This window comes from Lepeophtheirus salmonis, chromosome 1, assembly GCF_016086655.4.
Source record: "Lepeophtheirus salmonis chromosome 1, UVic_Lsal_1.4, whole genome shotgun sequence".
In the NCBI taxonomy this organism is placed as follows: Eukaryota; Metazoa; Arthropoda; class Copepoda; order Siphonostomatoida; family Caligidae; genus Lepeophtheirus; species Lepeophtheirus salmonis.
The window spans coordinates 22,539,275-22,555,701 of record NC_052131.2 but is presented as its reverse complement, the minus strand read 5'-3'; the positions used below and the strand labels follow the sequence as shown (position 1 = coordinate 22,555,701).

At 31.9% G+C, this 16,427-nt stretch overlaps 1 protein-coding gene across 1 annotated transcript; it reads right to left on the bottom strand.

Annotated features, from left to right (window-relative positions):
* Positions 1–71: 71 nt before the first annotated feature.
* Positions 72–2,584, bottom strand: LOC121120998 (dephosphocoenzyme A carrier). Its single transcript, XM_040715872.2, is given in 6 exon segments — positions 72–570; positions 629–774; positions 776–816; positions 885–1,162; positions 1,832–2,127; positions 2,357–2,584. Coding segments are annotated over 6 exon segments (978 nt in total). The 5' UTR covers positions 2,456–2,584; the 3' UTR covers positions 72–452.
* Between the last annotated feature and the right edge of the window lie 13,843 nt (positions 2,585–16,427).

Genomic DNA, 16,427 nt, shown 5'->3' with positions numbered 1-16,427 from the left:
TTATGTATAATAATCAATGAGCTAGGAATTTAATAGTAAAAAATAACAACCCTGCTTTGACACCTAGCATAAATAATTGATTTAAGTTGTATTGAGCACTAGGATAAAACAAAATAAAAACAAACATAAGAGGTATTTGATTGTTTAAACTATAAAATGATACATTTTCACTAAACATGTACTCAAGAGTTATACTACAAATAGTAAGTAGATTCCCCAACCAGGAGTGAGGCTGGAAAACATTTGTGTCCTTATGTAGGAATCTTTCTCCTTGAATAATAGTCACACATACGTAAGACACTAAAATTAATTTGTTGTTCAGCTTTCTGCCCTCAAACAGTTGTAATTTCTCATTAGGTGATATATTGAAGAATCCGGATACCTGTTCATTTCATATCACAGACATGCGTTATCTTTTTTGAGATGATGATTCAAACTGATAATTGCTCTAATTATGTCAATAATTTCTTTACAAAGTCATACGTAGAAAAACTAATTCCCGTTGCAATTGGTCCTTTGATGAAATTCATACTCACTCCTTTGAACCATCCTCTTCGTACTCCCTCTTTCCTGGAATAACAATTAAATTTAAATGCATACAATTATTTTTGTAAATCATGGAACTCACTTGAAAACATGGTATAGTGTTCCAGTAATAGATGAGTACTTGTTGCATTGAATGCCCATTTGCTTAGCTGTTTGCATTCGACGTCGAACAATATCCAAGGGATATGATGCTGTCTGACCCAAAAGACCAGCAATGGCTCCAGAAAAAAAGCCTTTGAAGAGGTGTAACGTCACTTTTGAAACCCATTTCTAAAAATATATATTTTTTCATATATCTACATATAAATATTCACAAATTCCTTTAAGAATTTATGTACCTTTATTGTTATTCTTCCAGTACTTTTTTAAAGACTCAAAGATGAAGAAACTCGTTCCAGCATATGGGATGATACCAAGGATTGTAGGACTGAATCCTCGATAAAGTGCAAAAACACCTTCTTCATTTATAATCCTTTTAAAAATATCTAAAAGATTTTTATATTCTCCAACTTTTGTGACAGCCATTACGGCACGTGCTCTATCCAAAGGGTAGGTAAGACTTTGAGCAGTTACACCAGCACAAGATCCCGCCAAAAAGTGGTAGTGATGTGGTACACTAAAATGATAAAGATAGATGAAATGATATATATGTACATATATCGTGTACAAGTTGAGATTTTGTATACGTTGTGACCAAAATATGATAGCAAAAATATATCCTTCTATTTATTTGTGATAATTATTTTACAACAATTGAATATTCATTAGATCTTCGGCATATTAAATAGGGCAGCCCGGAGTGTTTGAGTATTTTTTTTTTTAAATAAATTGATTTAATATCCTATTTTATGTAGGCCAAAAAACAAAACAAAAATATCCAAGTGTCTTTCTTAAAAACAAAGATACAATTTAAAAAAATATGTAAATAATAATTATATCAATTTAAAAGAAATGAATTATACTTGTCTGCAGTCTTTTTCTCCCCTAACTTGGCACTGGTTATGCCAAATGTCTTCTTTTTTGGAAGGGGAATTAAAGGCAGTCTTATATGTAAGGATAATATTTGAATTTTCAGATGAACAAATTAATTATAACAAAGTCTTCTGCGGCACGTGATAAGATTTAAGTGCTCCATATCTTATAAGTACTATATGTAAGAAATATTAATTGATAAAAAGGGAATAATAGTATCAATTAATAGTTGATAATAATAACTAAACTGACATTATCGTACAACTTGTAAAAAATTCCAACTGGTACACAACTAATGTAAATTCTTTATTACGTATGATTTTTTTGTCCGAGGCCAAAAAGGATTTTATACTGCTCGTGAGACATAAACTGAATGGATGCATATGGAATGATTCGTGCCATCGTAGCAGAATTCCCCTTCCACAAACTTAAAAATCCCGTTTCATTGTAAGTTAATTTTAAAAACTTGATAGCACCTTTGATTCTGTAATTGCGAGAAGGATGAGTCTGAAAGTAAATTTTGGTCCGATCCAAAGGAGCAATAAAAGTTTTGGCAGTGGCACCTGCACATGCACCACTTACAGAAGATTTGACCATCTCCATTTGAACCTAAAAATAAGCAAGATCATATGAATATCACAGATAAGATAAGTCTTAATAAGAGAATGGAGGTGAGACAGGTTTTGGCTCAGTTTTGAGTTTGGCGTCTCAATCACATGCCTTTTCCATTACTCGGGGATCACAAGAAAAAGAGACACAGGCCAGATTGTTTACTGATTATATCAATCAATCCATGCTCAACTTTGAACCAGTTAGAGGTAAAAATATATTATTTTACTTTATTATGATTGGTAGTAGTTGTTGTTGTGGAAGTCCCTTCCTCAACGGAGGAAGCTTCTGGAGAGGAAGAAGGATTGGATTTATTCACAGAAAGCATCACCTTCCTGCTTTGATGAGTTCCAAAGCACTGCCCTTGAAAATGTATTACAATTCTGGTATTAACGGCATTTAACTCATTTTAGCTCGCAGTTCCTGTCATCTCAGCAGCTAGGAGCTGTGTAGTTTAGATAAAAAAATATAAAATAAATTTATGTCAGTAATGACGTCATAAATACATAAGCGACCATTGACATCATAAATGGGAACAAGAGCAGATAGCTAGCTACTGAAATGAATATAGAACGCGCTGTTTTTTTTGTGCTTGACGAAAGTGCAAAGTAATTTTCTCAGTTTAATGTCATAAAATAGATAGTAAATAGAAACTTAAACGGCTCGTATCTTATCATTATTTTATTTCATTGAGATAGGATATGTAAGACATATTTTTAATGTAACACAATTTAATAAAATGCAACACATTATGTCCAATATACACTATTACACAATACTTATCCAAGACAATTTCCGCGAATGAGCGAGAAGAAATCCATTTTCAAACTTATATGGTTCCAAAAATCGTCAATTAGATTAACCACCTATAACACTTTTTTTCCATCAAATTGCATCAAAATTCTACAACATCTAAGCTAAATGTTTTGATTCTGAAGCAAACAGGGAACTTTATGAAAATTTTAATTTTTAAGATATCTTAATAAAAGTGCGTTCATTTAGGGTTCAAAATACTACGTATTTAATGTATGATGAGCTAAGATAAAAAGGTTGTTTGGTATTTCCTTCTACGGAATATTTTTTGAATCCATATGTCAATTTCTGATATATTTTTACTAATAGGAATCAATTGATTTAGGATTGAATAATCTGTCTATCAATTCCATAGATATTATGAATCATATAATTAAACAACAGCAACAAAGTTCCATGATTGTGAATCACATAGACCGAAATGGAACATCAAACTGTATATGAATATTATTGGTATATTATGGAGCTATCAAATCTTATTAAATAGCTTGTCACAATTGTAATGCACCGTCAATACATTGCTTAAAATAATCAACCACGTGACACCCGTTCTAGTCTTCCCTAATTAGTAAAATTGCTTCTCGGGCCTGCTTTTTTTTCTTTTTAAAATACGGGTGTGATTTTTTTTTCATATTATATAGTTAAGAAAACATCCTTAGGTCGATTCCAGAAATATGTGCTTAGTACTAATACAAGATAAATGTTATATTTATAGGAAGTATTATGGATTTTATTTCGAATTATTTTATTAATACAAACTCGCTAGTCTTCTTTTTTTAATATATATATTATTGTACATAGTATGTTCCCGTTTTATGACAAAACTTGCTAATCCACGTGACATACATACATACATGTAATATAATAGTATAATATTTCCATCTACTATATAATATAATTTCTACTATAGTAGATAGAAGTACATACATCTCGTGGAATTTTTTTAAAAATCTCTAAGAAGAGTAATTTTTTAAAAGATGTTTGCTTGGTTACTGACATGATATGCTGCCATATACAACCTTGTTGATACAGTTATCAGTAGAGCAGACTATCTATGGGTTATATAATATAATATATTTATATGTATAAATCGTGCTTGGCTGAAGTAAATAAGTACAGAACCCCTGCTTCTTGCTTCTTCCTTAGTTTACATATTTTATATTGTAATATTATAGACGTTTGCAATTTTCTCTGACCTCATCCTATCCTCCTTCAAACCGGTTTTAATACATACAAACACACACTAATGGAGAGTAAGTCCGGTATGAATGTTACTCCATCACGTCAGTTGTTCTTTATTATTTATTAATGATGAAAATACAGCATATAATGGCCTTATTAAAAAACAACAACAACTAAAAATCAGCATGGTAACCCTGACAGTTTGAAGAATGTTTTGGAGGAGAGAAAGAATAATGGTCATGACGTTTCATTAGATCAGCTATAATCAGCTGTTACTAGGGAGGAAAGAGAAAAATATATAAAAAAAGACATTTGCTGCCTATAATTACTTTGATGTTGATCGCCAATTCTACTCTGAGTCCAAAAAGGACTTACAATTATAACTCCGTTACAAATCTTCAGGATTACACTCCGTCTTTTAGGAGCAAACAAGAATTTTTCAATCAGGTTTTTAAATATAATTGAATCTAGGAAAGGATGTTCACTACTTAGGAATGAAACAATAATGAGATCTGTTAGGGAAAAGAAAATTCATGCTTCATATTACCAATACCAAAAAAATGAGCCAGCTAAAAAATACACCGGAGTTTTCTCATTTTCTCATTATACTTTCTTACGACAACATACCGTCGTCTTCTTTTAAACAGGAACAAAAACGTTCTGCACTTTTCTGCAATTTAAATGGTAAAATAAATAAATAGACAGTTTGGCTATAACGGTCGGGATCACTACTCAATTCGTCCAAAAATTCAAGAAACGTGTCCAACTCGATAGCGCTGATATCTGGAAGCGCGCGGTCAAGTTAGTCCGAAGTCCTAGTTTGTTGAGGAAATTAAACAAAAAGTTGAAAAGAATCCGGCCAATCGATGAATGTGATCGCTGACAGTAACGATCTTTGTCAAATTCGATTTTAACCCATGCAGTGTTTAGTAATTAAATATACGCTTTGTTTTTATTTGCTATTTTATGCCCCTTAATTTTTTTTTTTTTGATATATCATATTTTTTACTACCAGTTATCATCTGGAAATAAAATACATATAAAAAGATTGATAATATTTTTTCTCAACTTATTTGGGCCATAAAAAAAAGATACAAAAAATGCAACATTAAATGCTTAACGGTTAATGGGATATTTGGTTTTTTTTTTGCATTGATGAGTGCCTCAATGTTCGGTTCCACTTTTGAAATGACACTACGCAAATCAGAGTCAAGGTCAATCCGGCGGTTTTGCTATTTGATTTTGATCTCATCACACAGGTACTAGTAGTGTGAACACGCCACACCAACTAGAGGATACAAACAGTGTAGAGTGGCCCAGAATGTATCCAGGCTTTTCTACACAAAAACAACGTTGCCTGAAGAGTCATGCAAGTGGAAAGAAACTATTCTTTGATGTCTTCTGGTTCCTTAGATAAGTTTTTAACTCGAAAGCTGAAGGAATCCCTTGTCAAATCCATTATTAAGTTGTTGCTTTTGAAGTCCGGAAAATAGTACCAAAAATTGTCTAGCAGCCTGTTGAGGTTGATGATGGCTTTATTCTTGCAAAGGTCGCTGACGCCAGCAGCAGTCTCGCTAATTCGCGCCAACGTTATAAGATCTGTTGCAAGTGACCAGTTTCGAACTTGCCTCACTTTTTTCTGCACATTCACAAATCTTAACCCTTAAGATACAATATCATCACAACACACACGCATTAAATAAAATAACCACAAGAACATACACACGTATGAGTAATTATTAATAATGATAGTTCTGTTACCAAAAACTGCTTTAGAACAATCTTGATGTTGTTATATACTTATTTAAGTTTTACAGAATAACCTATTGATACTGAGCCATACTTATTTCTTTTGTCTAACAGAACACATTTTAATTTCTATCGGAACTGTCAATGAAAAGCCTTCAATCTCTTGAATCATATGTTGACAGCCCCTTATAAAAAAGTAAGAATTATACATCAGTACAATATACAAGCTGGCTATCTGAATGGAAGTACTTATGCAGTTCTGCTTCCATTTTACGATAAAATGAGACACTTGTGTCGGGTTTTAGCATTCGATTATCTTGCAGTCTTGAAAGTAAAAGTTCAGCAGACTCTTTTAGTAGATAAATATCTCAACCCTATCCATTAAAAGCAGGCTGAATAAGCAGAATTGGTTCGTTATAATCTTCATCAGATGGCTAGAAAATAACAGTCGTGTCTTTTTCTTCACTGGGAACAGGTGTACAGAAATCTACTTAATCCTTTTTTGGAAGCTCAGTAAATGTTGATACATGTATTTCTTCATTATGTGTAACAAATCGAATAACTGAAGATCCTTATTTATTCGCCCCAGTCCAGTCTAGTCCATTATTAGGAAAGGTCCGATCAGTCCTTCAGACGAGTCCTTAAGACTGTCAGTACTAGTACTAGTTAAAAAAAAGAAGTTATAAGGTTGAGTGACGTTATCAAGGACCAAAATTTTTACGTAATTAGGACTAATAGGCCGAACTGAACTAGACTGGATTGCAGTCTTTAGTCCTAAATAAGGACTGACACAACACTAACCGAAGGGAAACTGGGGTATTTCAAAAAGTTATTGTTTATCTTATATATTTATTTATCACCTTTTATATTGACAAGGCAGAAATAGTAGTCATGTTGATCTTCACCCCGGCCTGCACAAAAACACCAAGGGTGACTTCCCTGTCTCAGTCATAGCCGCCCAAACCATATCAGACTGTGGCTTCTTGCCCTCTGTTGACTCCGTGGTCACCAGCACACCTTTTTTTTTGGCAAGAATTCGATCATTTTGGTGGTTAAAATCATGTTCGACAAAGAAAATACTGTCATCACTGAACACAATGAGGGAGCCGTGCCAGTCCTCAGCTTCTGAAGGATGATATTGCTTCTCTCAAGTATTTTAGCCTTGACTATGCTTGACAGGGGCTGTTTCCTCTTCAATTTGTAGGGATACATCCCAAGTTCATCTCGGATAAGGTCTCCCATTGTTGTTGCACCCATATTGAAATCCTTAGTCATCTTCATGAGGTTTCTCCTGGAATTTCTAGCAATCCTTGCTTTGACTGCCTTTACGACTCCGGGCATCCTTTTTGAACTTGGTCTGCCTGATCTTGATCTGTCCGTCATAGATAGAGTCTCTTCGTACCTCTCAATGGTTCTCTTGCTGAGCATGGGTTTGACTTGTAGGCTCTTCAGGTTTCTTAAGATGGTTGGTCTAGATTTGCCCTTCAGGTACTCCTTGATTATAGTCACTCTCTGGGTTTTCATTGTGGTTAACAAAACTGTTATTTTATTCAAAACTGGCTTTTTTTAATCTAGTTTTGACGCATTTAGAGTTTAAACATAATATATCGCAACCTTACATATATTCATCTTATATAGTTAATTTAACAGGACTTTCTGTAGACCCTGTAGAATTGAAAACGGTCAAGGTTTTAAGTCGGCATTAATTTAAAAAAAAAATTTAGTTCCTATTTTAGCATTTGCTTTGAAAAGCTGCATTTTAGTGGTTTTTCAATAGCAGTTACTACAACCCATGCTGGTTTAATAGACATTGTTTTTTTCGTAAAATATAGAGACCGAGCATTTTATCTATATTTGAGATTCTACTCATTGTAAAACCAGCCCTGAAGATAACCTTTTTTACTAGAATCAATACAAGTAAACTTATTAATCATTTGTACCTTTTTGCCAATATGAATAATAGCAATAGTTCATTAGTGGTGTATGTAATCCTTTATTTGGAAGTTTCTCTAACAATTATAAAATATACTACATTACTCTACATACATATAACAGTATTTAAATAGACGACTCCTCATTGTTGAAATTGATACACATTTACATATATACAAGTCTTACAAATATATACAACCATCTCTTGTTACGTCATTCTATTATTTTGATGATGCATCCTTCACATTTTTAATTGCTCTTTCGACAGTTTGAGTATGCTAAAATATATGTCCGTAATGAACAGCTTCACACTACAATAATAAAAAATTAACCTAGAGGTATTTTAAACAGTCTAAGCCACGATTGTGAAACTTGCAAAGACTTGATTCATCCGGTACCGTCGTTTAAAAGTACAAAGTGCTGCTGATATTGGGTGGCTGCTCGCAACAATTTTGGCTCTTTCTCTAGCCGAAGTTTACATGTCCAGACCTGAGTAAGATAGATTTAAATACAAATGTTCATTAATTTTTGTAATTTTATTGTTTTTGATTCCTGTTTGAAGTATATATATTTATAGAAATGGCTCTGCATTTATTTCTATAATTTTCTAAAAATGATAGTGAAATTATTTAACAGACTATTAAAATCATTATTTAATCATGTTCTAACCGGGAAATCCTATATTAACTAGCTATTAAATACATATATGTTATAAAGAAAACTCCTTTATTTGACCTCTTCTGAAGAATTTTGTATTGTCCTTATAGGACATTTTTATTCTAAAACATGTAGATATGTAGACATTCGTCTTACATATTTTGCAATTGCATAAATTAGAGAAAGATACTTGGACTCAAGACTTACAACTCCACATGATTACACAATCAAAGACTCACCAGTTCTGTCTCGGTCCGGTCTAGTTCAGTCCTAAAACTTATAAAGTTCGGTCCTTGAGGACGTTAATCAACTTAATATATTCTTGTTTGAATCAGTTCTAGTACTGACAGCCCGAAGGACCAGTTCCACACACTGATAGGATCGGTCCTAATAATGGACTGGGCAGAATAAATAAGGAATGAAACAACCCTAAACAACTCAAACTAGTGAGAAAAAAGTATTGAGATTAGACTTGGACTATAAAGAGAGCTTTCCCCAACACTGATCTAAATCTCATTATTGCTGTTCCTGAATAGAGCATTTTGGGGAGGTCTGTCATATCTTGGGGGTGGGGAAGGGATAATATAATATTATATAAAGATACTTTTAATATTGGAGTAGTTACTACAACACTGGTTTTTGACGTAATCAAAAGGGCAATTTCTTTACACACCCCTCATTATTCGACATCTCAAAATTAATCACATTTATGGTTCACAAATTCATAATCATAAGTGGTTTTTAAATTTAATTTCCTGAGTTATTAGGCGTCGATGACCAGAACAATTTTGCTTAAATTTGATATAATAATATATAAAATAACTCCTCAACAAATTTTGTGTATAACTCCTATTTTGTTATGAGTACATTATCATTATAGTCCTTTTTTATCACAAAATTACTTTTCTAAACGCACCATCAAAATAATTTTTATATATAACCTACAAGACCAGTCCAGACCAAATTAGTTAAATAATAAAATTTCAACTAACATTAGTACCAATTTTCTTTGTAAATTTTGAACTCATTTGGTAGGACTACAAAGACACAACAGATTATTAAATAATTAAAAAAAGCTGTTCCATAAAAATTTAATTATTTAAATTCTTTGGAAATTTTGATATTTGATCTAATAAAATGAGTTTACATAAAGTGTGTTTTCACTGACGTCATAAATTGCACCATAGTTGAAGGAGACGTCATCTTGGGAGATCAAAGTTGATATGTTTTCAACATAAAATTAACAAATTTCCAATAAATCTGGATGAAATTTCATCAAATGGGGTTCAGCATAAAAAAAGGCAATAAATATATGGATTGAATACTACTTGATTCAAATAAATAAACATAAATATTTGAATTAAATCAAAGTAATTTGTCGGAAAAATCCATAAGAATGGCTAGATTTGTATAATGCTTATTATTTATTCACCGATTAAGAACAAAAAAAAGAAGATAATTATAGAAATAGAAAATTAAAAATGACACTGTATATCCTTAATGCAAAGGTCCTGCTTATGTAGACAAGACAGTAATGAATAGAGCATAATAGAACAATAAATAACTTTAACCTTTAAAAATACAGATTTACAAACTTTCTTGACCGCTCAATCGATACAGCAACACAAAAAACCAGGTATAAGACCAGAACAGCTCAAATGAACTCATGAAGTTGGCTGAGGCTACATTTTACAGTTAAGAATGTCCAGTTTTTGTAGGGATTTCCTTTGTAGAAAACGGGCCAGGTTCTTGTTGCTTGTTCCTTGTTCTTTGTAAAATCAAATGTATTTTTGCGGTGAAATAATAAAACAGATTTTTACAGATTCATTTATAAATCCAAAATGTGTTTAGAATTGTATCCTTTGAACATTGAAAGAATAAGGGAGTCAACTTATATTTCGAAAAATTATTAGAAATGAATAATGGAGGACATGCAGAGGTAGCTACTTAATTTGCTTCCTTTCTTTTTTATCCTTTTCTAATTTATCAACTTGAATCGATCTTTAACGATCAGGCTCGATTCGAATCAATAAATTCACTCAAATCAACACATTTGTTTGCATGTTATATAAGTATGCAAGAATTAATTATAATCAAACAAATAACTTTTACACCAATACACCCAAAGGTATTGTGAATTTCATTATTAATTCAAGTTTTATTTTTTTTTCTTTCTTTTTCAAAAATATCCTTATTCTTACATATGTACATATTCCCATTAGCCCACTCAACTTTCTAAAGCCTATGAGAAAATACTTTAACTTTTAATCAAAGTGTATTAACTGTACAGAGAATAAATATACTTTCTATTAGGATTAGCTTTAATATATTTCGAAGTGGTTTGTTGAATTAATGTTGTTTTGTCATCCTCAGTTAAGTATTATACAATAGATCGTCAAAATGTATTTTCCATGATAATATGATATGATATGATGGAGGGGATTTTGTAAATTAGGTATTATTTTGTTTGTAGTAGGTGAGCCACATTTACAAGTACATATGTTGATTGTAGTCAAAGTACTTGTGTTAAAACTTTTATTAGTAATCTTACAATTCAATATAAGCTTATTATTAAAATTAATTCCCGTATATTCAATGTTCCATTTAACATACATAAATTGATCTAAATTAAAAGAATGTATAATTACTGACTTGGTTTGGTATTAAGTGTTTTTTCTACACTGATTAAAAACTGATATTTCAGTCGAGACCATCGCAATCCCAGACCATGGAACGAAATTTAAGACTTTTCAAGTCCTGAAACAATTTTTTCAACTTCATTTGATTCCAATCCAAGTTATAAGGGTTGTCTACGTCATATGAAACATTTTAACTCTCATATGACGTCATTGTGCTAATGTTGGACAATTGGCAAGTATACACGACGTCATCAACCATTCATCTATAATATCGGTATAGACCAAAGTTTTAATGACATTGTTTTTTTTGTGTACCAATTTAGACTGAATTTCTGTAAAAGACAAAACCCCAACACTAAAATTTACATGCTCAAATATTATGTGAAATAGTTTAGTCTCACTCTCTGACCGTCCACTCATCAACACTGCTACTAAATATTTTATAATATTTACTTTGCTAATCCATTAATATATATGATCGTTCAACAGATAGACTAAATACATTAGAATTCTTGTTTTGAAGTTAAAACTGTACTTATTAATGCTATATGTACATTAGTAGAGCCTTTTCTGTAGAAATATTGCCCTTTCTTCAATGAAGTTATCCTCAAGGTGCAAAAACAAATCTTTGAAGAAAAATCCAAATTTCCTTTTAATCAGATGCAAGGAACTAAATCTTTAGTCTTTTGTTGCTTAACAACAATCCTAAATTGCAGCAGATAAGCATTTTTTTGGCATGTTTTATTCCATGGTACAATAAAAATTTACATAAATTTCATATTTGGCAGATATCTGGTAGAAAACGGAAGTAGATATAGAACATATAAAGTTTTGCAAAGTATATATCTATTTTAAAATTAATTGAAGATTTATCACATAACTGTCTCTATTCAAGAAATTTGCTCCAAATCTAATATTGTTATCCGTTAGTAAACATAGTCATGCAAGTGATTGACCATAACAATTGTTGGAGTCAAAGTAGTCAGATTTGGCTTCTTTAAATAAAAACTTACCAAAAATAACACCCATTATAAAACAAATACAATATCAATATCAAGTATTTATCTTTTCAAAAGCTCAATCAAATCTAAAACCCTCGTCAATATGATTTTTATTGTATATCCTTATCTACATATACAACATTTTTTCTAAAAGATAAATAAAAAAGAACCCAAAATTAAAGTATAGTGAGCCAATTATTCATTTTTTACAATTGTTGGAATTTACTTAATGAATACAGTACACTTTTATGTTATTGGTATAATAGTTTGCAAAAAAATGCATCTATGTAGGCAACCAGAACTGATCCATAGACTTCAAAAGGGGTATGTGTAAGGGATGAAGTCAGATTTGATATTAGAAATTGATGGAAACTATTCCTAAATGAAGAGCTCTTGTCCAAATTTGAACAATCGTTAGTAGAAAAATATTTAAACCTTTTCAGAAAAGTTCAATGTCAAGCTATATTTAACAAATATATCTATGGACATGTGTAGCAAATGTATGTTTTTCTTCACCTATGCGCCGTGTGTGTATATCCTTAACAAAAATTTCAATGTTAGACGCTGGAATATAACAAGTTAAACTATGTTGAGCTTTGTAGCGAGTATATATCGATATATTAGCTACTGTTTCAACACACACAAGTAAAAAAACTACTAACAACATATACAGGGTTTTATATTTATATCACATAGTGACACTTTTTTGTTTTCAATTTGATCTGCTTGAAAATCAAAAAAATATTTAGTGTTTTTTTTAGTGGTGAGTCTAAGAACTACCATTTTAGAAGTAAGGTAAGTCGGAAACTATGGTTCAGCAATTGTCAAGCTGATTGGATCCATCAAGAGTACGGTCAATGACGTCATAACGAGCTGCAAAATAACTGAAACGGTTCAAAAGGCAGAAAACCATCCCAATCAGATCAGAAATAGACCCTGAGATTCTAGGTGGTCCTGAAGAGGTCTATCATCTCCAACCCCATCATCCCTGGAGGGCCAATATTTTTTTTTAGCCCTCGCATATAGCTCGCTATATGTCAACGAAATGTATGCTGGCTTGTTTTGTCAAAATCCGATGTTACCAACTGATGGACTATTCTTCATTTAATAACTCTAATATAATTATTAGCTTAGCTGTCATGCATTTTATTAGATTTACTGCAAGCACCTATGAGAGGGCGAGGGAGGAAATAAAGGCACATCCCATTTCGTATCTTGTAAGGTCAAGGACAGAAATATCTGAAAGGTAGATGCGTAATTTTACTGTCAGTCCAACATGAACTTATACTTATAACTCACCAAGAAATCCTTATTACACTAGTGATTTATACTTAGGTATTCTATCTATTAATAAGGATAACAGGTTTGGAGAAAAAAAAACCCGCTGCTGTAATTGCCAATTCCAAAACGTTGGCCCTCATGTAGAGTCATAATTTTTACAACTCATTGTTTAAAAAGATTCAATTTGATTTTTTTATAAATAATAGATATAAACAGTAAAAAATATTTTATTAGATAAGGCAGAACATATGATGATATCCTATCGTGAGACCCCTATTTTGAGTACAATTTTGAACTTCCTTGGAGCAAAGTTAGAACTCTGTTGGCTCCTATATAAAATGTATTTCCTATACTACTACAACCCTTTCCAACTCCTTTGATATTCCTTGGAAGTGTTCAATTACATATGTATATAAGTCATACGAGTACATACACTCATAATAAGTGTGTAGAGTGTACATACAAAATATGTTTTATACTCAATTACATGCATACATAAAAAGATGAGGAAGAGAATTAATGAGTCAATGTATAAAAAGGTTATTTTTCTAACCACCAACAACATAATGCTCTATTTTTCGTTTCATTTGTTCTAAATTCCTTCTCTTTAAATTCTTTCCCTCTGCATGCACACTCAAGTTGTCATAATGATAAATCCAAGACTTTTATTTTACACAGTCTACTGGTTTCTCAATCAAAGCATGGATATACAGTATAGATGCATAATCATTCAAATGGATTATATTGATACAATATCTCATGCCTTGTATGTACATAAAGACACATTTAGGGAACCGGGGATGATATAAGAAAACCTTTTATTTTCTTTTGTTAAAGTCATCTATTGAAAAATCAGGAGTATGTTAGTCAGCAATGTGTGGCATTAAAGGATTATGTGGATTCTTATTTAGGACAGTGTACTTTAGTCCCATCGAGTTAAGTCTCGGTCACGTCCAGTTCAGTCTTAAAAACTTACAAACTTTGGTTCTCAACTTTATTTATTTTCTTTTTTAAAAAACAGTTCTAGTAATGAAAGTTGGAAGGGCGGGTCCCAAGAACAGATAGTATCGGCCCTGTGACTAAACGTGACCAAATAAATTAGGACTGACACAACACTACGTAACAGTACACGTTGATGCAGTGATAAAAATCGGGTGTATTTTGGGCAATTTAAAAAAAGAAACCGAAAATCAAAATGGTAATCCTGACAATTTTAGGACTGTTTTGGAGGGTATCAGCTATAATCAGCTGTGACAAGGAAGAAAGAAATAAACAAGGGCATAAGGAAGATCTACTTCGATGTCGATCTCTAATTCTACTCAGAGTCCAACAAGGACTAACAGTTATAACTCTGCTACGAATCCTGAGGGTTTTGAGGACACACGAATGTTCAATCAGGTTTTGAATATAATTGATTCTATTGAGGAAATGATTTTCACTCCTCCGGAATTAAATAATAATGGCAACTGCAAAGGAAAAGAAAATTCATTCTTCGTAAAATCAATTCCAAAAAAATGGGTCAGCTAAAAATTTGACAGGATTTACATCATAACGTATTTACATACAGTCAGGCCCATATGTATTGGTACCCCATATATTTTTTTGTTTTTTCTTTGATATTTTAATATTTTTTAAGTTATATATTGTGCCGATATAATTACTGTTTATGATTAATGCTTATTAAAAAAATACTAAAATATGTTTTTTAGCTATCGTTTCCTCAAGGTTTATTAGTTTGTTTAGATACTAGTATGTACATAAGTATTGGCAAACTCAAAAGTTTATTCTATTTTCATGGTCAGTTCTTGATATTTTCGTCCGAGTCTAGAATATCACTTTTACTGTGATATTCAAACAAGAAGATCAGGCGAGTCGAGAGCTTCTTTAATCTAAGTACTTTAAATTCTTTTTAGATGAAATGAACTACCTCAGTATTTTCTAGTATCGTCAAGACTAAAGAACATTATCTTCAAGTCGGAGAGAATATTATTCAATTTTGTAAGCAAGACAGTGTATACAAATCAATTTCCAAGAAATTGGATGTTCCTCAATCAACCGTTCGCAATATACTAGAGAAATATGGAGAATATGAAGAAGCTTATAATCGTAAAAGAACTGGTCGGCCAACAAAATTATCTCCTCGCTTGCAAATAAAAGTGGTCTGGAAAGTCAAGATTAAATCCAGACCAAAAAACAACGTGATTTTAGTTGATTAAAAGAGTTTTGATTGGTTGTTTCACGAAGAACGAATGCTAGAATGCTTCACAAAGAAGACTATCATAGGAGAAGTCCAAGAAAGACACCACTACTCAAACGTCAACACCTTAGATCAGTGGTTCTCTACCGTGGGGCGCACGCAGTTTTGGCAATGTTTTGGTGGGGCATGCGCAGGACGTGTTTTTTGAGCTTACTATACTAAACCAAATAAATAAATAAACAGACAAAAACGATGATGTGAACTTTAGTTTTGATTATCATGTTTATCAGAGAAAAGTTCCGATGCCTTAAATAAATTTCGGTCCAGTTATTGGTCTAATAGATTTCTCTACGTAATATTTGTTAAATTGCAACATAACTTTACTCTGCAGTGACGTCATCACTACGATAACATAATACATACCAAGTATAAAGTGTAAAACATTCCGGGAAACATCGTTATCAGAGTTTTTGCATTATTATAGATACACCAATCCAAATCGGTAATTATGTAAATTCAATTATAACTATGAATAGCCTACTTTGTTAATTAATTAATAATTTTATTCATTTAAGTAACAAACCCTATGCATAGAATGAGTAGTACAAGTAAAAAAAAAGTTTGTCAATATTCAGAAGAATATTTAAAATTTGGATTCATCCCTGGTATACATGATGGACAGTCACCTTTTTGCCTCTTATGCCAACAAAATTTGACCAACGAATCTATGAAACCATGTCGTCTTGAGTTGCATTTGAAGGCAAAACATAGTGGGTATGTAAATTCAGATTTAAATTACTTTAAGTCTTTAAAGGTGAAGTTTACAAAAAGATCGACAATAAAGTCTCT